The sequence below is a fragment of the Cyclopterus lumpus genome, chromosome 5 (assembly GCF_009769545.1).
Source record: "Cyclopterus lumpus isolate fCycLum1 chromosome 5, fCycLum1.pri, whole genome shotgun sequence".
Lineage (NCBI taxonomy): Eukaryota > Metazoa > Chordata > Actinopteri > Perciformes > Cyclopteridae > Cyclopterus > Cyclopterus lumpus.
The window spans coordinates 23,507,249-23,533,709 of record NC_046970.1 but is presented as its reverse complement, the minus strand read 5'-3'; the positions used below and the strand labels follow the sequence as shown (position 1 = coordinate 23,533,709).

Here is a 26,461-nt window from a genome sequence, read left to right as displayed (position 1 = left end):
TACTTTGCGGTCTTCTAGAAGCTTATTTCCACACAATCTGTAGTTAAAACCCACGTCTGGCTTTCGGGTTTTCATCCACCGAGGTCACAACCTCTCTGTGAAACTATGAAGGGTCAAAAGGTCAAACTTTGAATCTCCTGGCCTCCGCTTCAAGGGGATGAATCAGGGGAAATATTCCCTTTTACGAGAAGCTCTCCGCATACTTTTTGTGTGGTTTGCTTTTCCCGCAGGACGCCGGTCCGGGGATGGAGCCAGAAGAACCGGAAGAGCCTCCAAAGATTCTGGACCTGGACCAGTAGAACTGGAGCGGTCTGTTTACATACCACAATAACCCGTTGGCTGTAACCTTGCTCAGCTTTTTCTCAGATCGTCTGTATCCAAATAAGAAATAAAAGTCAGTTAACTTAACCCAGATGCTTTACTTCTTTTTCTAATCCAGCAACGGACAAAATGTTTCTCTCAATATTTTAGCCTCTTTCAGCTCAGAGTTTTACTTTGACCGTTTGGTAAAGACAACTTAAAAAATGTATTAAAAAATTAAACGTAAAGTATTCCCCCGAAACGCAAAGTCAAAGTATACTGTAGTAACAAAAGTCCTACTACATAATAAACTATGTCCCAACAAGTCATGCTGAGCTGTTGCTTGTGTCATAACGACATCATAGTATGTAATTAAGACAAATGGTCATAATAACGTCACAGTGTAGTGTGCCGGCGTCAGATTTGACCTCTTGGTGGCGCCGCATGAAAAGTTACGATTCATCCTGAGCTGAACAAAAAGAAATCCTTGAGTTCCTCGTACCCGGCTAACCGAGTTAGACGGATCATTTTCATCCAAAATCACCATAGCAACACATCCATAAACTTGGACCTGCTCCAGCGCAGGCTAACTTAAGTTAGCTAGATACGCTTGTAACGGGACCGGACCTGGTCCTGGGGCTTAGGAGAAGCGCCTCCCCCTCACGCCAGTATATGTATATATATATATATATATATGTATGTATACACACAGACATATTTATATTTATACATATATAGATAAATATATATATATATAAACATATATAATTTATATATAAGAATATATGTATAAATGTATATGTATAAATATATATATATAAATATATATATAAATAAATATATATGTATAAATATATATATATATATATATATATGATATTAATTTTATGAACCCAAACACGAGGGTGTTAGATGTTCCGACGTTTGTGGGATTTCCATAACAAGTATAAAGCAGAAATAGTGGTTATTTCTTTGTGGGTGGATGGCGGAAATGATAACTGACAGAGTAAAGCCACGGAGATAAGCCACGCCCCCTCTCCAGCGCAAATGAAGCGAATTACGTAAATAAACCACAAATAGTCGGGCGAGTTAAGCGTTGCTAATATTTGCAACGCTTTTGGTGTGAACGCAGCATTGCGCATTTAGCTCGTCTGATACGTCGCCATGCTTCTTGTCTCGCCCTCGCACCGGTGGCAGTGTTAGATGTTCCATGATTATGGTCTGGAATTCCTCATATACGTTCATGATCATCTCCTGCTCCGCAGCGGAGCAAAATATTTGCTGTAAATCTAGAATATCATGGTTTCGGTGATCGACACCCTTTTGATTACTGAAGTCTGGTTCAACTATCCTGATTACTGACGTCTGGTTCAACTGACCTGATTACTGACGTCTGGTTCAACTGTCCTGATTACTGAAGTCTGGTTCAACTATCCTGATTACTGAAGTCTGGTTCAACTATCCTGAGTACTGAAGTCTGGTTCAACTGACCTGATTACTGAAGTCTGGTTCAAGTGTCCTGATTACTGAAGTCTGGTTCAACTATCCTGATTACTGAAGTCTGGTTCAACTATCCTGAGTACTGAAGTCTGGTTCAACTATCCTGATTACTGAAGTCTGGTTCAACTGTCCTGATTACTGAAGTCTGGTTCAACTGTCCTGATTACTGAAGTCTGGTTCAACTATCCTGATTACTGAAGTCTGGTTCAACTATCCTGATTACTGAAGTCTGGTTCAACTATCCTGAGTACTGAAGTCTGGTTCAACTATCCTGATTACTGAAGTCTGGTTCAACTATCCTGATTACTGAAGTCTGGTTCAACTATCCTGATTACTGAAGTCTGGTTCAACTGTCCTGATTACTGAAGTCTGGTTCAACTATCCTGATTACTGAAGTCTGGTTCAACTATCCTGATTACTGAAGTCTGGTTCAACTGTCCTGTTTACTGAAGTCTGGTTCAACTATCCTGAGTACTGAAGTCTGGTTCAACTGTCCTGAGTACTGAAGTCTGGTTCAACTATCCTGATTACTGAAGTCTGGTTCAACTATCCTGTTTACTGAAGTCTGGTTCAACTATCCTGATTACTGAAGTCTGGTTCAACTATCCTGTTTACTGAAGTCTGGTTCAACTATCCTGAGTACTGAAGTCTGGTTCAACTGTCCTGAGTACTGAAGTCTGGTTCAACTATCCTGATTACTGAAGTCTGGTTCAACTATCCTGTTTACTGAAGTCTGGTTCAACTATCCTGATTACTGAAGTCTGGTTCAACTATCCTGTTTACTGAAGTCTGGTTCAACTATCCTGAGTACTGAAGTCTGGTTCAACTGTCCTGAGTACTGAAGTCTGGTTCAACTATCCTGATTACTGAAGTCTGGTTCAACTATCCTGAGTACTGAAGTCTGGTTCAACTATCCTGATTACTGAAGTCTGGTTCAACTATCCTGATTACTGAAGTCTGGTTCAACTATCCTGATTACTGAAGTCTGGTTCAACTATCCTGATTACTGAAGTCTGGTTCAACTATCCTGAGTACTGAAGTCTGGTTCAACTATCCTGAGTACTGAAGTCTGGTTCAACTATCCTGATTACTGAAGTCTGGTTCAACTATCCTGATTACTGAAGTCTGGTTCAACTATACTGAGTACTGAAGTCTGGTTCAACTGTCCTGAGTACTGAAGTCTGGTTCAACTATCCTGATTACTGAAGTCTGGTTCAACTATCCTGATTACTGAAGTCTGGTTCAACTATCCTGATTACTGAAGTCTGGTTCAACTATCCTGAGTACTGAAGTCAGATTAACCAGATTGTTTGAGCGCGGATCAGCCTTTGAGAAACCGAGATAGCCTGATTTCAATCATCGGGTTTATTTAAGCTGGCTAATAGGACATTTGATGGACTTAGTTTAACCACGTACGAGGAACGGGCCCCAGGTTTGAATTTCAGTCGCTCAAAACCTGCTCTAGAAAACCTAAAAACCTCACTAGAGAGACAACATCAAAGTCACGCTGAAAAGATTAATTATTAATGCAACCTCTTCAACAGCTGTTGAAGCCTAAAGACTAATCTCCATATGATCCGCTGAACAACACACAAACAGGAAGTCATTTTCCTTTGTTGGCTTCTTCTCCATTTCTTTTAAAAGATTTTAAAAAACCACAGCGATACGCTTCAGATTGTATTCGATGTGTCGTCGGCCTCCGCACCTCCATCTTCACGCGGCCGTCTGAACACAACAAACGGCTACTCGTGAACACGGCCGGCACGTTTCTTTTTTTAAACAACACTCTGAGAGCAGCCATGTTGTTTATGATGGAAGGAGCCAGTTGGTTTCCTCCTCCAGGCAGAAAGAGAGATTGTTGTTATTCTGCTGCGTCGACCCGAACCTTCCACTCGTGTGTCGACCTTCACTTTTAAATAGCTTTCCTTCTCCGCTGCCGACGTCCAAGACGCACGAAAACAAGCCCGACCTCCTCCCCTCTGGCGGTTTATTGGTCGGACAGTTGGGCCGCACGTGAAGCGGTGCGATTACACACCGGAGTCGTATTGAGATTAGACTTTTCTGTGACGAGTTAACCTTTTTTTTTTTTTTTCAAAATGGAGTGCGAGCCGTCGTGGAGGTTACCGTTCCGGCTGTTCCTTCGCCTGCTGAGCTCCCTTCCCCCCAACACACAAAGAGCCCAGCGCCGCCTGCAGAGCAGAGCAGCTTGGAAACGGTTTTGACTGAGAAGCGACGCTGTAGGGGGAAGTACAGGGGAGGGAGGGAGGAGGGGGGAGTGTGAGGGGGGGTGGAGGGGGGGTGTGATGATCGGAGACCCTGACCTCCGCTGCTGCTGCTGCAGGCTGGCTGGCTGAAAGCCGCCGCTGCAGACCTCATTTAAAACCGGCCGACATCCTGTTTGATGACACATCCCGATCGGCTCGGATGTTTTGGCCCGAGCCGACGCTCGAGTTCAAAGAGCTGAACGTGGCAGCTGGTTTCTGTGGAGAGGGGAAAGCGAAGAGCTAATTTTCAACGTTGCTTCCACGCACCCCAAAAAAAAGAGTCGGTCTCTTTGGGCGGTTGTTTTCTAACGGTGTCGATTTCTTTCCGTGTTCACGCGGTTGTGAAGTTGTTGACTCTTCGACTACGTTAAAAGAAATTCAAATAAAATTTAGTTTTACGAGGGCTGCATGTTCTCCACGTTTTGGTTTCCGCCCGACACGGAACTTCTGCTAACGCTGAACCTTCCTCAACAGACGTCGGTGTTTTTCAAGGTTTGGTTCAAAAGGAACGACGCCCCCTTCACGTCTCACCTGTACCGAGGCCGTAAACCTGCTGCCGGCGCATTTAGCGTTGGGTCCACGCCATGCAGCCTACTTTTCCTTTTGATTACTAAAAGGTCCCACAAGAGTCCAGGGGGGTCAGAGGGGATCCAGGTCGTGAAGAACAAAAGGCATCAATCAACCGAGAGTCCGACCCACTTTAAAAACAGACGTGGCAAAATGTCGTTCATCATCGCACGTCCAAATAACCAACTTGGACTTTCACCTCCAAAAGGAAGAAGGTGAGAAAAGGTTGAACTTCGAGCAGAAAGAACAAAGGAAAGGATTAAGCCTCCACCTTGGTGCATCAGATGGGTTGGATCATAGAAACAGAACCGACGTTGTGGCATAAAAGCACGGTGGACTAAACTAGCCAGCTAGCTTGCACTTCCACCATGCTTTCATGCTACAGAGAACAACCTATGTCCGTTCTGCCTCCTACAGGAAGCGTTCTGCTTGAGAGAGTGAAAGTACCGATGGACTCGTCTGGTCGAGACATTCTGCGAGGAAGAGTGAAAAAATAGGAACGACTACCTCATGAGACCGGGAAGCTTTTGAGGAACTTCACCTGGCTTTTGGATCAGGGGAACCAGGGCCTGAGTTTAGCTCCTGGCCGCCGATTGGTCAAACGAGCCCCGTGTGTGTTGATGCTAGAATCAATATTAAGACGAGGGGGTAATGCAGCTTCCTGCCGGATCTCAAGATAAAGGAAGATAAATGAGACGAATTAACCCTTTCTCAAAGCAGTTATATACGTTCTGAAAGCAGAAGTGAATATAAAACACACAGAAGATTTTCTGTTTTCCTCTATTGATTCACTACATTTATCTCAAACGTCTGAGAAGCTGTAAATATGTGTTTTGCTCATTTACTTCCTGACAAGATTTAATGTATTTAGGACTCGTTTATTTTTGTGTGCATCTGAAGACCAACTGAAGCAACAAAGGTTTTTAGCTTTGTAATGTTTATGTTCAGTGTCGTGGAACAGATATTACAGATGTTACTATTATTATGTCATTAGTGATGGTGACAAGTAAAATCTTCTTTTGAATTGACAAGCGTCATTAAAGTAGCATTTTCTTTGGAAGACTATTAAAGTATAAGACGACACGCCGTCTCTCTCTGAAGAGGGTCGGCCTGGTTTCTTTTGTTTCCTGGCTGAGGAAAAACAGCCGCTCGATGAAACACATCGGGTAACGCGTGTGAAGCTAAGCTATCGAGCTAGCTAGCAATCCGAGGTAACCACCACGTTGGTGTCTTTCGCCGTTCCCGTTTTTCCCCCAAAATAAGGTCCCGTGGGAGACACAAGAAGGGACGTGACTTTTGTCTCTACAGGTAAACGTTTCACAAAGCTGGGAGTCAGATAATTAGATAGAAAGTTAATTATTGATGCTAATGAAACCCAGAGGTGTTTAAAGTCCAAATTGAACTGAAGCCTTCGTGGCAGCAGTCGGGACAGGAAGCTACAACCCAGGAACTAAATTTAGATCTCAGCTCCTCCTGCCAAAAACATGTGGAGGTTCTTGAGTTTAGGAATGCACGATCTGAGACATCGGGCCGATGCCGACTCCCAACAGCTGGATTGGTTATCGCTGACAACGGGGCCAATCTAGTAAATCAATGTTCAGCCTGAAGCTACTTTAAACATAAGAGAATGATCCCAGTCACTTCCACTCAGTGAGGAACACGGCTTATTGATTAAACACTGGTATGGGATCGGTACCTAAAGCCCGATCGGGACCGAGAATGTTGGATCGCATCCTTAAAGGTTCCTTGAGTAGGAAAAGGTCAATAACAATAACTGCTGGAGAGAGAGAGGTGAGCTGCTTTCAGCTCCATGTGTCCAGTTGACCAGTGACCCTGTTCTTCAACACAGGTGACAAACACAAGAGGCCGCCGCCCTTCACGGGGTCAGCGTGAACTTCACGGCCTCGGAATACATCCTCTGACTCGTTCCCCATCAGGCCTCGGCGTCGCTTTGCACACATTTGATTGACAGCGGTTATCAAGCCCGGACCCCTTTGACTGGACCTGAGGAATACAAACCACCAGACTGCAGATACGACCGATGGCAGAACTTGAGTTAACCAACGCTGACCCCGAGCACGGCGTGGGGCCGCGCCCGAAGATCAATCCGGAGGTCAATCGAGGGACGATCCATTGGCTGCCAATCGAAACTGGACGATATTCAGCTGATTGACCGTGACCAAGCGACCGTATTTTGTGTCGGTAAGCTTGACTCGCGTGTTTTACGGCACACGGCAGCACAGAACGTCCAAAATAAGCCGTGAAATGATCCGACACTCATTGTAATTCATTCCCATTCAGACTGAAAGCAGTGGAAGCGTCTCCACCAGCTAACATTACCGGAGGTTGCATTGAGTTACATTACGATGCGTTCAAGCTCCAATTTGCATTGGGCGAAGGTAACATCTGACTTTTATTGTGATGTGTTCAAACGTAATCGTGTAAAATTCTGTTTTCGGAACGAGAAACTTTAATAAATGCAGCTGCTTGAAGGAGTTGTTTTTACAGCAATATAAAAAAGAGGTATTTATGACCTGTTTAACTGTCCGACACAAGCTCCAAGCTGCTTATGATACATCATTAAAACTGCAAATGCCAAATTATTTCTTTGATCAAAGCAAGTATTTAAATATAAATACAGTCACTAATCATTTAAATTGTTTTTATGCAAATAACCACAATAGAGGTCAATACGGTTAAAATAATTAAATATAAACTTTATATTATATTATGTGTTATTGTAGTCCTTTATAAAGGAATGCAATAAATGTTGTTTACACCGACTTCAGGCCAGTTGAAATTATTTCTCAAGACGTTCTGGAACAATCGCTTCATCTGTAATCTGGACGCATACAGACATTTAATTTACATAAACATCATTATTTTAAGTTCATAACTGTCCCATTTGAATCCCCTTTGTGCAGTTTTACCCCGAAGGTTGTGAGAAACAAAACAAGCCCGCAGTGTTATCTCCTGCATCGAGACGACAGACGGTCTGTTGTGAGAGAATCTGAACCGAGGAACTCGTCTAACTAACATTCCTGAGGGCTGAAGTCACAGAAGACACCACTTTAACCCATTTGGAGTCAAACACGACTAACCGACACATTTGTAGTCTCGCTGCAGGTAAATTATTCCTGCTGGTTAGTAGAAGTGAGCCGAGCCAGATATCTCAGTCCTGGCTTAACACCAGTGTTATGGTCTAGTGTGCTGGTGGACTTGATGGGACCTGCATTGTAGGTTTGGGCATTGTTCGGTGTTGTGGTGTTTAGGAATTCCAATCTCTACAAAAGGATTTTCAATACAAACGTTCCTGATGTGATGCAGCCGCCACGGTGGGTCTGTTTCCACTGCTGGAACGGAGCCGAGAAAGATGGCGACTACGAGTGGTGGAGACAACGATACCGGACTAATAGAAGAAAAGAACGTGGTTACGCCGAGCGTGTGGTTACGCCCAGACCGTGGCAACGCCCGGACCACGCCAAGACCGTGGTTACGCCCGGACCGTGGCAACCCCAGGACCGTGGTTACGCCCGGACCACGCCCAGACCATGGTTACGCCCCGACCGTGGCTACGCCCAGACCACGCCCAGACCATGGCAACCCCAGGACCGTGGCTACGCCCCGACCGTGGTTACGCCCGGACCACGCCCAGACCGTGGCAAGGTCCCGACCGTGGCTATGCCCGGACCGTGGCAACGCCTCGACCGTGGCTATGCCCGGACCGTGGCTATGCCCGGACTGTGGCTATGCCCGGACTGTGGCTACGCCCAGACCACGCCCCGACCGTGGCTACGCCCAGACCACGCCCAGACCGTGGCTACGCCCCGACCATGGCAACGCCAGGACCGTGGCAACGCCCCGACCGTGGCTATGCCCGGACTGTGGCAACGCCCCGACCGTGGCTACGCTCGGACCACGCCCAGACCGTGGCTACGCCCCGACCGTGGCTACGCCCCGACCATGTTTACACATTTCTATTACTGCTTTTATTATCATTCTATTATATCCTCTTCTGCTATTGTTATTTTTAGTAATAATTTTTATTTTATCAATTCTGCTTTTACTACCTTATATGCATTATTTCTGTCATATAAATTGACGATGTTGTAATTGTATTATGTTCATTCTGTACATGACATCTACGGAGAGGGATCCTCATCTGTAGCTCTGAAATGTGTGACGTAAATATCTGATATTGGGCTAAAGGAAACTGTATTGAACAGAATATTCGCAATAGCTTATTTACGGAATAGAGCAACACATAAAATGACAGTAAGCTCAATCAGGGTGACAACATTATAGATTGTGAACATATATGAACAATGTGAATCTGAATTTTAAAAAGGCAACAGACTTCCACATGAGACTAAAACTGAGACCTGACCATATTTGGACTGGGGAGGAGATTAGGTAGCGACCTGCCAATCACAGTAGCCCCGCCCTAAATCATACTCCACTTTATGGTCCATTTGACTCTAAATGACCATAATTTACTAAATGAACAGAGAGAATGCAGCTTTAACACATGAAGCATAGACTTCTATACAACCAGAGGAGTCGCCCCCTGGTGGTCAGGAGAGAGAATGCAGCTTTAACACATGAAGCATAGACTTCTATACAACCAGAGGAGTCACCCCCTGGTGGTCAGGAGAGAAAATGCAGCTTTAACACATGAAGCATAGACTTCTATACAACCAGAGGAGTCGCCCCCTGGTGGTCAGGAGAGAGAATTCAGCTTTAACACATGAAGCATAGACTTCTATACAACCAGAGGAGTCGCCCCCTGGTGGTCAGGAGAGAAAATGCAGCTTTAACACATGAAGCATAGACTTCTATACAACCAGAGGAGTCGCCCCCTGGTGGTCAGGAGAGAGAATGCAGCTTTAACACATGAAGCATAGACTTCTATACAACCAGAGGAGTCGCCCCCTGGTGGTCAGGAGAGAAAATGCAGCTTTAACACATGAAGCATAGACTTCTATACAACCAGAGGAGTCGCCCCCTGGTGGTCAGGAGAGAGAATTCAGCTTTAACACATGAAGCATAGACTTCTATACAACCAGAGGAGTTGCCCCCTGGTGGCCATTTGTGAGAATGCAAGTTTAGGAAATGTCATCATTGGCTTCACTTTTGAGAAGCGGAGGATGCCGCCTGCCTGAACTCTATTCTTCATTTATTTCATCCATGCTAAGCTAGTGGACGGCACCGGCATCGTTACTCTACTGATCTACAACACACAGCGCAGACCATTCGCTCTCAAGAAAGAAAGATAAATTGTCAGTAGCTTTGACAATAAACTCGACCGTAGGCCCAATTTAGGCAGAAAATCATCATCGTGTCAAGGGGGAAACCCAGGATTTGTTTGTATCGTGTTGTTGCGGAAAAACTATGATCGCTTTGAAGCGAGAGACGCGACAACCCAGAATTACATCAAAGAAGAAGTTTCTAATGGATATTTTTGACATTTCCGTACCCTCATTAGAATCAAATGCAACAGCTGCGAGTCAAAAAGGTCAAAAACCAGCCAGCTGAGCATCTCGCTTTGCTCAACGTGTCGTCCCCTCCTCCACACGGAAATTATCAATTATTTCCTCTTCGGCTTTGATATGTGGTTCTCCGCCTGCTCCACCTCCACCCGCTCCACCTCCCACAGCAGAGAGACGATGGCACGGAGCTCCGACATGTTACGCCTCAGCTGGAGCTGGCAACACATTTTTACATGAGCGGCATTTATTTGGCGCATGCTTCTTTTTTTTTTTTTTTACAGTTTAATAGATTATAATATCACCACTAAAAGGGTCTATTCATCCAAACATTTAAATAAATAAATAAAATAATTTACCCATAGTGGTGTCTTGATTATCATTATATTTGAACTCAATGGCTACCACAGGGGACGAGTGAAACCAGCATTACGACTATTATATAAATCATTAAAATCTGAGTCTACATTTGATATCTTTAATAACATTCCACAAAACTAAATTGAGGCACTGAAGTAATACTATTTTGATCAAGAGAAGCAAAGAAACATGATGGAGCTCAGGTCATGAACAAACATTTTCTAAATATCTTATTTTATTCAATAACGATGACCGACTATGAGAGGAAATTGTGAACTGTAATTTTAATTTTGTACAGATTGCTTTTGACCAGATCTTGAATAAATTAGTTGTGAATTCAGGCACTTCTGGTCTTGTGATTCATCTAATCGTAGCTTAGCAACCGTAACTAGGCTCAGCAGTTTTACCAAACCTGTTAGCACAACATCATGTACTGCGATATGCACAAAATATGCCATTTTGTGCATATTTAAGACCCTTTTTTACTTTTAGATATATATATTATATTATAAGCATAGCCGGCTAGCTCCAGATGAACTGTAGCCAGTAAACTACAGATTTAAGTTGTCAGTTTCAAAAATGATTTACACAATGTGGCCTGACATTACTAATTTAATATCTAACATACATATTTAAATTTAGTGTCAAGATTTGGACACTAAATTTGGTCAAATAAAGGTTGTGTTTAAAAAGGGTATTTATTCCTGATAAAAATGTACAATTATTTGTATATGCATTTATTGGTGTGAATCTGCAAAGTAAGTCTCAGGTTCACCCATTTTGTATTATTATTCTGAATAACTATTGGTAGGAAAGTATGCACCTGGACACGCATTTTATCATCAACCATCTCCATTCTTTAATATTAACCAGCTTAACTGAAGTAGATTTACACCATCACTTATACTCGACTGTGTACTAAAAAACTAGCTAACTTTTAGGTGTCAGTTGTTTGGTTTTAATTGTTTTAACATGCCAGCGACAAAAAAAAAAGGGAATACACGTTTTAAATCAACTTCACCTGGCTTCACTTCCGCCTTGGCTTCTTCTTCTAAGTCTTATTTTAATGGCGGATTGCAGACGGGCGGCGCAATGTCGCCGCCAGCGGTCAGGTTGCAAAATTACAAGTCGAGAGAAGCGGAAGTAGTTGGCAATGAAAAACTTAAAAGATCTCAGGCTCACTCCAATAATGCCCAAACAAATATATATTATTTAAATTAATAAATTATTTATTTAATAAAACAGAAAATAAAAAAATATATATATTCGCGGTAGAAAGGTGTACATTGATTGCAAAGTGACAAAAAACAGGAATTCAGTAAATGTATATGCCTAAGTAAATGTTGCCTAATAAATATATGGCCTATGCACATGTAAGCAGGTAGTAACAGCAAGTATATAAAAAAGGTAAATAAATATATTAATATATACAATATAAATCAGCAGCCAGATGAGTGGACATTCAAAACCACAAGATTTTTTGCGAATACCGTTTTGAAATCCACGAGTTTAATCCCTTTATGTCCAAGTGTGTGTATTAACAACTCTTTTATTTCCATATTTAAATGTAGGGATACATTTTGTTTACGTTCTTTCCTACTTTTCCTAAACCGCCTTCCCACTCTGACTCCTTGCTAGATCCGCTAAAAATGTAACGCTGATAACGGGATTCCCACGACAAAAAAAAAAAACAGGCATCGGGAGGAGGTAGGACGGGCATCGACAATATATTCCTAAATTACCAGCCTGAACATTTTGGAAAAACTTGTCAATAAACGTAAACTTCACAGTTGATTTCTTACTTAGGCTTAGACTTACTGCTAGGCTAAAGTTAGCGTTTAACAACAGCCTGGAAGGGTATAGCCAATCAGAGGCAGAGTAGGGGGCGGGTCAGTTTAGTCTCTCCCACACACAACCAATCATAATGAGTGTACGTCATCTGTACTTTGGACCAATCCGGCAGGCCGAGCCAACGCCACGGTTATGTTGAAGTCCATTTGCTGCGTGAAGTGGGACACCTTGATGGAGTTTCCTCCACCGTAGGGCATTTTCCAGCAAATAACCAGTTGATAACAGCTCTGGTATTTTACACAGAAAACACCGTAGCAACAGGTCCATAGATAAAAAAGTTTGACGGTACTTTTATGTTTGACGAAACACGAACATAACAGAAGTGCTAAATGACAGATTACTTGAATAGCCGTCTCTGATTTTGAAATTAAGCGTTTCTGTAATGGCGCCGTGGGAAGTGATGCATGTTCTCTGTAGATGGCTGTGAAGCTCGCTGCAGGTTAAAAGCGTATTCAAGGATTGGTAGCCCGGTGGTGTATCTGTGTTTATCGGATAGCACAGGTTTTACACTGTTCGATTCAGGTTTATGCTGCGTTGTTGTAACCGCTGTAAATTATAGTACTGAGAAAGAAGTCGGAATTGGAAAAAGAAAAACGTGTAATTTACGTGTGATACTTCTCAATAATCGCTTTGTGATTCAGGGGTCTGAGAACACGAACAATACGATCAAATAATGGAATGAAACTAAAAATGTGCTCAAAATTAGAGAACAATTATTTTCAGATCAGTTTTATTGAACAAAAAAGAGTTTTCAAAGATCATGTAGGAAATACAATATTATACAAGTGTGGCACAAACAAGACTAACAGATAGAAGACCTAGAAAAGGGAATCGTCAGTGGGCATGAACATGACCGCGTACAGACAGATCGCAGAGGAGGGGGGGAGGGAACCAAGACTCTTCCAGAACGTAACATTCACAGGAACAGAGAATTACCAAAAGAATGTACATAGAAGTCTGTAAAGCCAACCTGACGCCGATGTGGCCTCAGTTTCAACGGGGGAACAGAAGATCGCTTATTCCAGAAGAATGCATGGACTTTGAACCAGAAAGCACAGATTTCCACTTTTAAAATTCGGTTGGTTGTTTCTACCAAAGTGGCCCAAAGCGGCTTCAGCAGCATCTAAACAGGGAATCAGTATTATTTTTTTAATCTTTTTTTTATGCTTTTGGAATAAAGGAGTCGTCATTCACTGACCTGATGGTCGTTTTATTTGTTTTACCATTTGAATGAAAGATCTGGTGTTTTTTTCTTTTTCTTGAAAAAAAATTAAATAAAAAAATATATATATCTCTCTTAAAAAGGTCCCCTTACTGGCTTTCCCAGGAGCTTTCATTCACATTGAATAGACTTGAGATCAGTAATATCTCCAGCACAAGCTAGCACGTGGACTCAGAGACTAGGGGTTTTGGGTTAAAGCGTCGTTTTTGTGCGATCAAACCAAACGTTTATCTCGTGCAATGTGGTCAAAACACCCCAAACAAAACCTTTAGGGGGAATTCACAAGAGTTCCTCATGGATGACGACATGAAAACTGATGGCTCCTCACAGTAGAAACCCTTTGGAACGCACACGTTTCTCATGCTCATCCCAATCTGCAAAGGGCTACAGTGCTACCAGTCCCTTGAAGTCATAGCTCCTAAATGCTCCAATCTGAACTAGAAAAACAGAAACGTGACGACATTCTTGTGCCAGTCATTTCATTCAGCACCAACGTCGCAAAGTTAGCACCTGTTGCAAAAACCAGTGTTTTGGGCTCAATGCAAGTCAAACCAAATTTGTTGATATTATTTCACATATTTTTTTCAACATGATGCAGGAAATGAGAACATTAATGACTTATGTTCAGGAAACGGGGCGACAATGACGCACTGTCACACTCTAAGTGCAATTCCTGCCATAGACTCAACAGAGCTTGGACGAGTACTGATGGGGAGATTGAACTTTCTGATGCTGCAGTTTCAAATTCAACTGGTCAGAAAACAGTCCTGCAGCTCAAGTTAACAAATGTCAAACATTTATTATTATTTAATTTAAATCAGCCAGACAAATGGCAGTTGGTTGCTTGTGAAGTACAAATATGTATTTGACTAAAGTAAATCTTGAGTACCGTTAACTAAATATAAGATTCTGAGAGAGTTGAATAATGAGAAAGCTTAGGTCTGAAGTCAGAATTATTGTATGTAATAATTCAGTTTTTCCAGAAATGAGATTGAAAGATGAATATCTGAAGTCAAAATATTTAACAAGGACCCAAGTCCCCCTTCCGTACTCGCCGTTTTCTGCAGTTCATTGATGTGTGTTTGGTTACTGTAAGTCATCAAATCACCCAACAATTGAAAATACTCCCAAGTCTTTTGTTTTTGTGTGGATAAACTAAACCAAAAGGAACACTTTGTGAAGGACAAACAAGTATCAATCTATCTCTGTGTGGGCCACGGGTTTGATTCCCTGCTGTACTCGCTCCCAGAGCCTTCCAGATTTCCAGTGGAAACACAACAAAAATACAAAAAAGGAAGACAAACTAAACACTTTTCTCCACCTCCCCCCTCTTTTTGTTTAGTCCGTTTGTTTCGCTGGGACCAACCAACCACCACGTCTGCTCGTCTGAAGGCTTTGGAAACCTGCCCTGCTCATCCACCAGTTCAATCGGCCCATTGGGATCGTCCTGTCCCACCACTGGATTTTCTCCTTCTTTCCAGTGGAAAACGGAGCGCTGCAGACCGACAGCACTGTTAGTAGGCGCTACAAATAAAAAATACTTTTCAACCAAACAGCGGCATACTTCAAATGAGTTATAAATACTCTTTTTAAACAAATGTGAGCACCAAGTGCCTTGTCGAAGGGCAGGAAAGTCACCTTCAACCTAACAGTCACAGTGGATGCTGCGTCCTCAACTACATCCGCAACATCGGCGAGCAGCGCAAAGCAGAAGGATGGTTGGTTGAAGTATTGTATCGTGTAAACTAAAGTAAACCGTGAAAATGTACCAGCATTCGGCCGATAGTTATTTCCCAGCCTGCTGAGAAAAGAAACACCTGACTTCAAATGCCTTTAAATCCCCAAGTGCCCCCGTCAGAAAGCAGAACTTCCACAGATGGACTCTTGACTTCTCAACCTCCAACACACAGCAGAGATCACAATAACCCAGGTCAGACATCTGTAATGAACACTGGGGCTCAGCCAGGAACTGCCTAATGGATGTAAAACACTAACAACTGCTAAAGGAAACAATGGTTGTGAGTTTATCGTCACTTATTCTGGTATCTGAAGTCTCTCAGCACATAGTTGAGAGGTTGGATCTGAATCACTGGAGACAGGTTGACCTGGAGGATCTTCTGCGCTTTTCTGCGAGCCTCAGCCAAAGAGCGAGAGTCATCCACTTTTACAATTTTCCACCTAAGACTATTTTTGTCCTTCCAGCCGTTTCTCTGCCGGGTCGGTAAGTTAAGTTCCTTGGTGCCCCGACCATCTCGGTGGACGCCGTTGCTCCTCCAGCCATTGCTGGTGAGCTCTGTGTGAGTCTCTGGGAACGCCCCTCCGTTTGCGTAGAAGACCGGTGCAGAATCTCCGATGAGGGCGCCGTCCAATCGGATGGGGCAGGACAGGCTCTTCTGGCTGAACAAGGCCACGGCTTTGGTGGGCCCCGTACCACCATTCTGAGAAGGCTGCGAAGGTATTCCTGAAAGCGTTGGAGGGTGCTGTTGCTGTGAAAAGGCAACAGAGGGTGCCTCAGAGGATGAGTCCCAGGAAGTGTGGATCTGAAGTCTCGCCGTATGGAAGCCAGATGTATGGATGCCCTCAATGTTGGTCAGTCTGAGGCACGGCCGCACTTCCAGCGCCTGCGACATCTCTACAGTCCGACTGGGTGTCCTGCTGCAGATGATGGCACGATGGTCCACCAGCAGCTCTGGGGGGCGGACCCCTTGAATCGTGGGGCGACTCTTCTCAGAGGCGTTCCATGACGGGTGCACCTCCCTCTTCTTGACCGGGGGCTTCCTGCCCCTCCTCTTGGTGGTGGGTCTGACGTTCCGGTTCTGTGGCTTCAGCATGTCTTCGGTTAGCAGTAGATTTGTGCAGGAGCGGTAGCCGTACACATCTTTGCTACGCAGCACGGTGGGCTTGTGGCCCTCCTCGCCCAGCTCCTTCAAGAAGGTGACCAACTCCTCGCTACTCGAGAGGTCGCGGGACATCGGGCTGAGGATCTTCAGGGCATCCAGGAGGACGTTGTGCCCTGCTGACGAGATCCGGGACCAGGAGTGAACTGCCCGGTCTTCATTGGCAAATGCCATTGGCCGGCAAACCACGGGACCTCGCGCCGCCTCAGCCATGTTTCTAGTCCTGCCGGGAATACAGAAAGCATTTGGTTAAACTGAATCACAGAAATGGAAGAACCTTTTTTGTACAACTACTTTTGGTCTCCACAGGGAATTGACCTCCAAAAAAAGATATTTTCAAATGAGGCAGACTCATATGTATGACACTTCGTTGCCTCTTCATTCAGACACACATCCCAACGTCTGTTTCACTTCCGTCTGTGCAGTAAGTACAGCCGTACGCGTTCCTCCACAGACAGCATGTTTGTTTACTACCTCGCTTGCATTTGCAGTCGCATACTTGCGTGGACCATGTTTCTGCCTTTATGGACATTTCTGCATGATGCACATCAGAGATACTGCCATCACTAGAAGAAGTGAGATTCACGGCGTCGATTTGCTTTAATTACATAAATGTGCATTTTCAAATTTTACCGCAGTATGACTCTGAAGAGTTGACAGATTGAGGAAAATTGTGTCAATCGGTATGGTTTCAACATTTCTCTCCCATCATCATTTCTGCTGGTTCTGGGTGCCGAGACCTTCTGACCCCAAAAACTGTGGTGGATCCGCAGCAGAGTTCACTGCGACATGTTGTTGTTGTTAAGTCACCCGAATATAAAATGTCAACGTGACCAAGTATTGAAGCAGCTGTGAACACACAGGCTGGGGATTTCATTAATTGCTAAATTAATACTTGGGGGAGAAACTAGTTTACCATCTGCTGGGTGAACGACCCAAGCCGCTCTCAGTTCAGCACCAGTTGTACACCTTTATACCCTCAATAAAAAGCTGTGTTAGCTAACATGGCAACCAGGACCTTTGAGACAGTAGAAGCAACGCCCTGGGATCCTCTTCAAACAAAGAAAAAGACAAAAACTTGACATGGTAGCCTCGAGCGGGGGAAACTGACAAATACTATATAATTTTTTATTCTCAGCACCACCAATAAATGGACAAAGGAAACAGCAATTTATCAGAATCAAAGTATGGAAGGAAATGTAATATTCAATTTAATTAATTTCTCAATTGATCAAAAGGTTATTCTCCTTTTCATTAATATTAATATTTTGCAATACCGTTGTTGCCGTGATATAGTTTTGGTTTGGGCAAAGATCTACTTGCCACAACATCCGCTGAACTATGCCACACCCACACCGGTCACACGGTTTATGTTCACGTACAAGCTTCCGCCTACCTGTACCTGTGGGTCAGGGCTACCGAGCTGAATGGCTTTGGCCCATCCATTTGCCTTTTTAGTCACCATTTCTTTGTCACCATTTCTCACGGATATAGCTAGGTCTCTTATCCAAACCAACCAGGAGCCCAATCGTCAACACCAGACCTCTTTGAATCAATGAACAAATCATCAGAAATAGGCAGTGATTTAGATGTCTGGAACCAGGCTTGTGCTACCATGAAGGGTCAAAAGTCATCAGTATTCATCTTCTGGAGACCATGGATGTTGGCACAAAATGTGAGGCTGCATGATATCAACCCTAGAATCAATAGTCTTACTTTCAAACTGCTACTTGTTTATTTTTGCTATATTAAGACGATGGATGTTTTCAGATCAACAGAGGGCAAAGGAACTTCTCATGTGGTTAAAGACCAGAAAGCCATCAAACAGCATTGCATAACTAGAGAAAACAAGACAAACCTACACTAGTGAAACTGGAGATGCTCATTAACTGCCTGGAAGACAGGACAAAATCTGCAGATGATCATAACATAGTAGCTCATCAGGTAACAAACTGCTCGGTATCTACCCCCGCCCAAAACATGAGTCATTAATGTATTCATTTTAGCAGTTCAAACAGCACATAAGACCGCGGCTTGCAGCAGAAAAGCAGGCTAAGAAGATCTCTGGCGACTCTGCAATTGAACCTCAGGCCCATTAATCAGAGGCAGCAACACACAAAGCATCCATACTGCTGCCAGACAGACGGCAGGGAAGGACTGCACACCCGCAAACAGAAAATTGCAGAGTTCCCATCCCCATCTGGTATCAGTAGGGTCCCATGATTTCTGCAACACGGAAAACGCGGACAGAATTGTGTGTGTGTTGGGGGGGGGGGGGGGGGGGGGGTGTCTGGGGCTGGGGGGGGTCTGAATATTTGGAATCGTTGAAGCCTAGTTCAATCAAACCCTAAAACCATATCTAGTCTTTAGGGATTTTGCAACCAACTCGCTTTTTTAAGCGTGCTGGAGAACTACAGTGGGCTTCGGGTAGGTATTTTTAGGATTGTATTACTAGGAGCTAATCTCATCAATAATCTGCTTTTCTACAGGACTAAATAATTGCATTTTAAAATATATTTTGAATTTTAAACATATCTAAATATTGGTTCTAGAGCATCAACAGTTATGTTTACAACAGCAAAGTCACTATATAAAGTAATTAATATGTCAATGGAAACATGTAAAATGATAATAAAATAACATATCTCATTCTATAAAAAAAACAGACATCCGCCAGTGTCAGTTATTCCTCTTGTCCCATTAAAAAAAAGAAAAGAAGCTTTAGCCGATGGTGTGTGCTGTGCTTGTGTAAACATTACATTTGGTGACCATGCAGCTCTGCAGGTGTGCTGGATTGTATCTGGTTGGAGATTGTAAATAACACATTGTTGTAAATAACACATTGTATGCGAGGTGTATTGAAGACAAAACATCAATAATGTTGAGCATGTATAAACGCAAAAAAGGATCTAAATCTAAGAAAAAGCAGGAACCATCCACATGACAAATTACAAAATACAGATGTCACAGGCGCTGGCTGTCTGTTGCCCTAATAAGCATCATTTCATATATAGTAATAGTACATCTCTACCAGTAATGTTGGCTAGCATTACCGGTTCAAGAGTGGAGAGGCGTTGTAGCATCAGTGGTAGTTAAGCATTGGTATAGCCGGAGTGAAGCACATTTTTCCTTTGCAGAGGAAGAGCTCATCTGCTTATTGTTTTTTTTATAGGCAGCTTGATCTTCAAACTTGTTTGGTAAAATTCTTAAATAAGGGACAAAATGATAAACCTGCTACAAAGATAAAGCCAACACTGTCCCATGCAGTCAAATGGTCGGTTAGAGAGTTGTGTTCTGGGCTACTTCAGATTCAGCGAAAGTTTTAGCTTGATATTAGACGTTATTATATATTAACAATCATTTACAAAACTCAGAAAACAACTAAAACAGGATTTGACAATGTATATATTACTGGGCTCTGTAGGAAGGAGCTGCGCTTGAAGGTTGGACCGCAGGACTCCGGTGGGACGAGAGGAAGTGGACTTATTTTACCAACGATGCTCAACATTTTTTGTATGATTTGATGCCCACCATATTGCCCAGATAATTGTTTTGTAGCTCCAAAGTTCCAAAAATGCCTGACAGGAATGCACTACCATTTTGTTTTGGTTTTACTTGCGTTGCAAATGGGCTTCAACTGCATTTTGTTGTGCAACCCCATGTTGCATAATGACAATACATTATTGTTAAATCCTTGAGATGGACTGTTAAAAGTCAAGGCCTAGTTTCAATAGAATAAAGCGCATAGGAAAATGCATGGGAGGGATTGACCAAGAAACAAAACTTAGCGGCACGAGATAAGATACCGTTATGTTGTGGAAAACAACTCCAAATATGGTTAAAGGAAAAAGCTAGTAACATAACAGAGTATGGAAGAGAGCAAATAGTCTTCAGGGTATGTTCTCCCCAGTAAGTTCCACAAAGAGGACATATTGAATTGGATAAATGTATTAATTTGCCAACTCTGAATTCAATTAATCAATAGAAAATTCATCAACATCCATCTTAATGTGGATGTTGAAATGTAGTTGTAAGACTACACCAACATTTCTGGACTAGTTAGTGATCTTTTATTGTTAAGATTGAAACTGAGAACCTTTATAAAAGCCAGTGTGTCGTCTGCATAATAATGCCATGAAATTTTGGGAGCATGTATATGTTGAACAGAAGAGGTCCACAATTGTAAAGAATGCATTACAAAACTGGAAAAAAAGCATTTTCACCGATTGTACCGATTGTTCCCTCAAGGTCTTCCTGAGATTTTGTGTTCACGAGAATGGGATGGACGTGAGACAAAGTGACTAAGACTTTTTACCATCAAATTCTAAAATCAATTCATCCTGGAGTGCAAGTTTGTCAAATTTGAAGAAATTTCTTCCAGGTTGAGATATCAACCTGAAAACATAATGCTATTCGACATGGCAGTCGCCAGAGTGCAGGCTTAAAAATGGGGAGAATATCATTTTGCATTATGTGGTTGAATGTAATTATAGTTATTGTTATGGTGCCGTTAGATTGCTGCTAAACTGCCACATTATATGAAAATAGAAACGATCGCCCAAGCGTTTTAAAAACTGTTGGCTGAGACCCAAAAGACGGTAAGTGAGGAAGAGAAAGCCTAAATGAATAATTTTAACATTTGTGCAAACAGATCACAAAGAGTAACATCAGCCATCACAACCTTTTAGTCCAATGTTGAGACCCTTTGGAGATGAAAAAGTTCAGTGTGGCTCTTACTCTGTGTGGGCTCCGTCACATGCCGATTCAGTCCATAGTTATCCAGAAAATAGTTCTTTAGTGCTGCCATCCTGGAGGTTGTCAACATGAATTTTAGAATCACCAATAACAACCAAGAAGTCCATAGAGATAATAGACAGCAGCTTGAAAGTCATCAGAAATGGTTGTACTGTATTCAGCCTGTGTCTAAAGTGATGTCATCAGCACTTTTCTGAGAAGTTCAGAGACTTTCATTTTGAAGCACTCTGAGCCTTTTCTCTAGACGGCCGCTTATCCTCTCTCCTCATTTGGAACAATTGGAAAAAGACGCTGGCCTTGAGAAAAAAAAAGGCCATGTGGACACAGGCCCTTAGGTTGCAGCTTCACATTAGGAATTCAACTGAAGAGCAACATATCCAAAAGAGGCAAATTTACCGCAAGTCATCCGTTTGCATAGTATTATTAAACAAAATGGTAACTCCACTTCCTGGTTGACACTAGCTTTGTTCATAAAACTGCTGTTGGGAGGGGTTGACTCAATACGCACTTTTATCTCAGTATGGAGTATAGAGTTTTAGCTAAAAACAAAATCAAGATTGTGCTGAATAATTAATTCATTAATCACTGCTTTGCCTGCCAGAGACCGGATGTTTAATAAAGCTAAATGTGTGTTAAAAGCAGTGCTGCCGGTGACAAGGAATTGATATGAAATTTGATAAATTTGCAGAATTAGGCCTAGTTGATCCAACCTCTACACGAGTCGCAAAGCGTAATTACAGGACAAAACACAGCTTGACATAACTGGCAACGTGTTGCATTTGCTGAAGTGTAGGGACAAAGAAACTAAAATGTTGTCATATTTCCTTGGCATTTCTGTGCCAGAGTTTGTTAGGTAATGACCAACATGTACACGATAGCTAAATGTAAAGATTCACACAACTCTTTTAAATCTAACAACTGCATAAGAGAGAGAAACAACGTACACGTTTCAATTCTATGGAAAAAAAGATAAACAATATGGTCCATCTGTTCTGCAGTGTTCTGTTCAATATATACTTCACATCACAGCAATCTCAAGACTACAATCTTGGCCACACAAATACTACTCCAATTGTCTTCAAACAAGCTCATAACATTTTATGATGGATCTTTTGATGGCAGCCATGATGGAAAATCAGACCATGGAACTGAAAGACAGCCAACCGAAATTTTGGACAAGTCAGAAAAATCGTTGATCGTACTCGTGACCCTCTCGAACTGCTCGTCAAATAACAACTGATCAAGATTAATTTCAACCCAATTCTAAAATTAGCCAGGGGCAACCACTTCAGGGCGAAAATCTGGCTTAAATAACATGGTTGACAACGAGAAATGACCGCAAAGTATTCTCAAATGCACAGGGGAAGAAAATAAACAACAATGACAGATTATGAAGATCATAAAAAAAATGTGGTTTTTTTTGGATGAAACTGTACAAATGTACTAAAAGTAATAGTTGACACCCAGTAAAGTAAAGAGTAATTTTGTCTTTAAATAAAATTAATAAAGTAGTACGTCATTAAAAAGACAAACGGTCAACACGTGATAAAATTCATAAGTCATAAAAAGTTAGTATATAGTATGTCATAAAAAGACACAATATAGTATGTTATTAAAAAAGTGTCATAAATTGTAAACCATAAAAGTATTGAAGGAAATGTTTATTTTCCCAAGACTAAACCAAACCGGTTAGCTCAGAGTGCCAAATTTGCCATTGCTATCCATTTACCAGAGCAAAGTACTGGAAGGTGGTGGAAAGTCTTTCAGAGGAAAATAACCGCGGTTTGTCAATATAAAACGTGTAAAGTCTGTGAGATTTATCTTTGCTACTAGCTGCTGCTTCTCACAGGAATACACACCATGTTAGCTAGTAGCTAGCCAGAAGAGCGAGAACAATTTTTCAATTTCCAACAAGTTACTTAAATGTTCATAATACAGGAGTTCATTTGTGGTTTCGCCAGTCATGACATATTGAGGAAAAATTAAGAACCTTTCCATGTTGCGTTGTCTTAAGCCTTGGACTGCTGTGGGTATCACAGAGACGTAGTAGTTCAGTTAAATACCGTCTGCTTGGACACGTGAGGTAGTAGACCGCTAAGCTTGTCCACACAGTTAGTGGCTGTGTGGACAAGCTCAGACAAGTCGGGGAGGGTCACAACAAATTGCTGATAGGGGGGAAGTTTTGTTTGTTTACCAGAAACTTCATGGTTTGTTTTTGTGTGTGTTAGGCAGGGGGGGGGGGGGTCTGCCAGTCAAGCCTGGCAGACCATTGTTATTATTATGTATAGCGAGCGGTGTGGGCTGTAAATGCTACAACTCTTCAAGACCCAAGCAGAGTTCTCACGTCTTGGACCAGCTATTCTCATTTTAGTGACAAGCTGCTTCTAAGAGTTTTGGTGGAGTCAAGTATGAAGCTTAGAGGTCAAATTCAGAATCAGTCAGGTCCAGTGTTGTTGATTACTACCAAAAAGGCCAACTTTGCTCAATACTGAACATTTTCATGATCATTCATTCCACTGTGACAACGCATTTTCTACCGCCATGCTGAGCATGCATCCTGGATTGATTGTTGTGTGTCTATCGGCCATAGCTGACCAGAAAGTAGCATGGCAAAATGTATCCTTGCATCTTTGAGGCTGCATCAAGAGGCTTGGTGAACTACGTTGTTTTAACTCGGCCATACATTATCTAATCTGTTCCATATTTCTCAGATGTCATGACATCCTAACCCTGATTATTCATATGATAATTTTTAATTTTAGTCATAGCGCCACCTAATGGCAACAGGAAGTTACATGTTTTCTATTTGTATACCCTCATCCTCACAGATCAATCAGATCCCTCTCAAAATATGTTAGAAAAGACCTTGATAATGCTTCACTGTGAAGATTGTAAGAATTCGTTGAAGGGAGGCGAGTCGGAGCATCGGCGAAGTCCGATCCTTTGCCGTGAACGAATAAACCAATGTAACATTGTCGAAACGTAACTTAGCACACACATTTAAAGTCAAAGATGTAGTTACCCGATATGATTTTAATGCTTGAAAAATGGCAATACGGCTTGATAGCTCCCCCTACAAATATTAATTTAAGCAGCCTCAGCGCTACGTTTGACCTACATGTATGAAACTTGGTAGGAATATTTAACACATGTTAACTTAACAGAAAGTCTCTTGGGACCACACTCTAAATGGTACCGGAAGTCAGCCATTTTGATTTCCGTGTCTGATTTTTCAGTTAATTTCTTCATGCCTTTGTCTATCGAACTCATCCTAGGTAAATCATCGGATAGACTTCAAATGGTCTGTACAATCTAATGCTGTGAATATTCGCAACGCGTTTGGTATGAACGCAGCATAAATATCTTAGTAAAGTTATCAAAATCATGTTTCGTGAAAGGCTGTTGCCGTGGCGACACACTCTTTGCCGTGAAGACAAAAGATGTGTTTGGGGGGTGAAAATGCTCAATGCACACCCGAACTTAGCACACGCATATTCTGGTAGCGACTAACACATTGGCCAAGCGCTACTCAGTTAACAGAAGGCAACAAAACAATATTTAGGCGTCACACTGGTTTCCATCGGACAATTATTTAGCATAATGGCTTAAAATGCATCTTGTAAACAGTCTACTTGTGAAACAATCCGGTCGAACACGTTGTCTCAACTCCAGTCTCACATCTCAACATGCAGCGTATGGAAAATGAAGTCTTGGTCGAGATAGCCGCTGGCTTCACTGAAATACAGCCACTTGCCTTGAGGAGGCGTAGCAATCGTCAGAAAATCCGATGAGTCACTTGGCTTCCTGCCTTCAGGATCGTACATCATTTCAGCTATCGACAACAATAACTCGCCAACTTCTTTCCTCCCTCAAAAACATCTGCGAGGATTACAGGTCAACACAACTGACGGGAACAACAACAAAAACACACCGATGTCTCAACTCAAACTGACAAGAACAAAGAAAATCTATAAACGGTGTCACTACTTTTTATTTGTATACATCAAAAAACGCCCCCCGAAAAAAAAAAAACCACGCCAGGACAGCTCATCAGCGTTAACTACAAAAAAAACGTGCGCAAAAGCTGCGCGGTGACGCAGCTCTCGAGCGCCCCCCTCCTTCACGAACTGGAAGTAGGACTCAGTTTAAATTTCCATGAACACTCAACTGGAGATATATTCACGCAGCAGCCGTACAGAAGCTCACTTACAACTTTCAAGTGTTTGATGAAAGACGTCGCCATTTTTTTCACACGGACTTGTGAACTGCCGACCAGCCTGGCTCGAACAAACACTCTCCCAAGCAATCTTTCTTCTGTCTGAGCGGCTACGAGTTGTGGAGGCTCCCTCAGCCCTTCCGGTCCACCAGGCCCCTTCAGCCTCGCCGGAACATTATCCGACGTATTGGATGAGTCGGTACCGTGAAGGTTACCGACGTGAAGGGGAGCGCTGGTCGGAAAAAAAAGGCGGTATTACCTTTTAACGGCGCTGTTTCGGCATCCTTCGGTCACCGCTGCGCCGACGCTCCACGGTAAAATGGCTGCAACAACAGCGGTGTGGATGACAGACCAGGGGAAGAGAGGCGGAGGCAGCCGGGGAGAGAGGAGAGGGGGGCGGGCTCTGTTAACCCCGCCGAGGGGGTGGGGGTGGGGAACGGGCGCAAGTGGCTGAGAAAATATTCAACCGAGAATATATAAATTAAATTTAAATTTTTTAAATCACGTCGAGAAACATAATCCACAAACAAAAAGTACAAGACAGCAACAACAACAAAAAACACAAAGTTTTTATTTCATATTACAGTAATTATGGTATGGCCGAAATAAATTGTGACGTCACGACTGGGCGTGGCCTACGCATAACGCAACCAACAAACCATCTCAGTGGCCTATCAGTGGCCAACTAAATACATACTATAGTACTGTAAGTAAAATGTTATACTTCTAACACGCTACCACGTTTTGTAGGCAAATATTTACTTTAAACATTTATTTGACAACATTAGTTAATAGTTACTTTGCAGGTTTGGATTAGTAACACAATATAATTCAGCAAATTAGGATATATTATTATAGATTAAGCAGGATAAAACGCACTTAAAGTGCACTTGCACGCGTAAACATATTTTTTAAGCTGTGAACTAAATATGACTTTTATTGAAACAATGCTGGTGTTCCAATTTTATTTGAAAAATAAGAAAATGTCATGGTTGAAAATACCATCTACTGTCCTAAACTTGCGATTGAGAGTCGACCATTTG

General features: G+C 42.5%; 2 protein-coding genes across 6 annotated transcripts in view; one reads left to right on the top strand and one right to left on the bottom strand.

Annotated features, from left to right (window-relative positions):
• Window positions 1–408, top strand: part of stab1 (stabilin 1) — a 53,006-nt gene extending 52,598 nt beyond the window's left edge. For all 4 annotated transcript variants that reach the window (XM_034532029.1, XM_034532027.1, XM_034532028.1 and 1 more), the window contains exon 70: window positions 231–408. In XM_034532029.1, coding sequence (XP_034387920.1) covers window positions 231–299 — 69 coding nt within the window. In that variant the 3' untranslated portion in view covers window positions 300–408. The remainder of the gene's footprint in view (window positions 1–230) is intronic.
• A 12,633-nt stretch (window positions 409–13,041) lies between these two features.
• si:dkeyp-87e7.4 (uncharacterized protein LOC557283 homolog) lies at window positions 13,042–25,808 on the bottom strand. Of its 2 annotated transcripts, none has more exons than XM_034533111.1 (2): window positions 25,678–25,808; window positions 13,042–16,670 (listed from the first exon to the last, which is right to left on the bottom strand). In XM_034533111.1, the coding sequence occupies exon 2, from the start codon at window positions 16,658–16,660 to the stop codon at window positions 15,581–15,583; it is 1,080 nt and encodes a 359-aa protein (XP_034389002.1). In that variant the 5' UTR covers window positions 16,661–16,670; window positions 25,678–25,808; the 3' UTR covers window positions 13,042–15,580. The 2 variants fall into 2 exon arrangements, with proteins under 2 accessions (XP_034389002.1, XP_034389003.1); XM_034533112.1 differs by lacking the exon at window positions 25,678–25,808 and adding an exon at window positions 25,413–25,671.
• Between the last annotated feature and the right edge of the window lie 653 nt (window positions 25,809–26,461).

Bases quoted from the DNA above. Each gene is read 5' to 3' on its own strand.
- si:dkeyp-87e7.4 (XM_034533111.1), bottom strand. From the start codon at position 16,660: ATGGCTGAGGCGGCGCGAGGTCCCGTGGTTTGCCGGCCAATGGCATTT.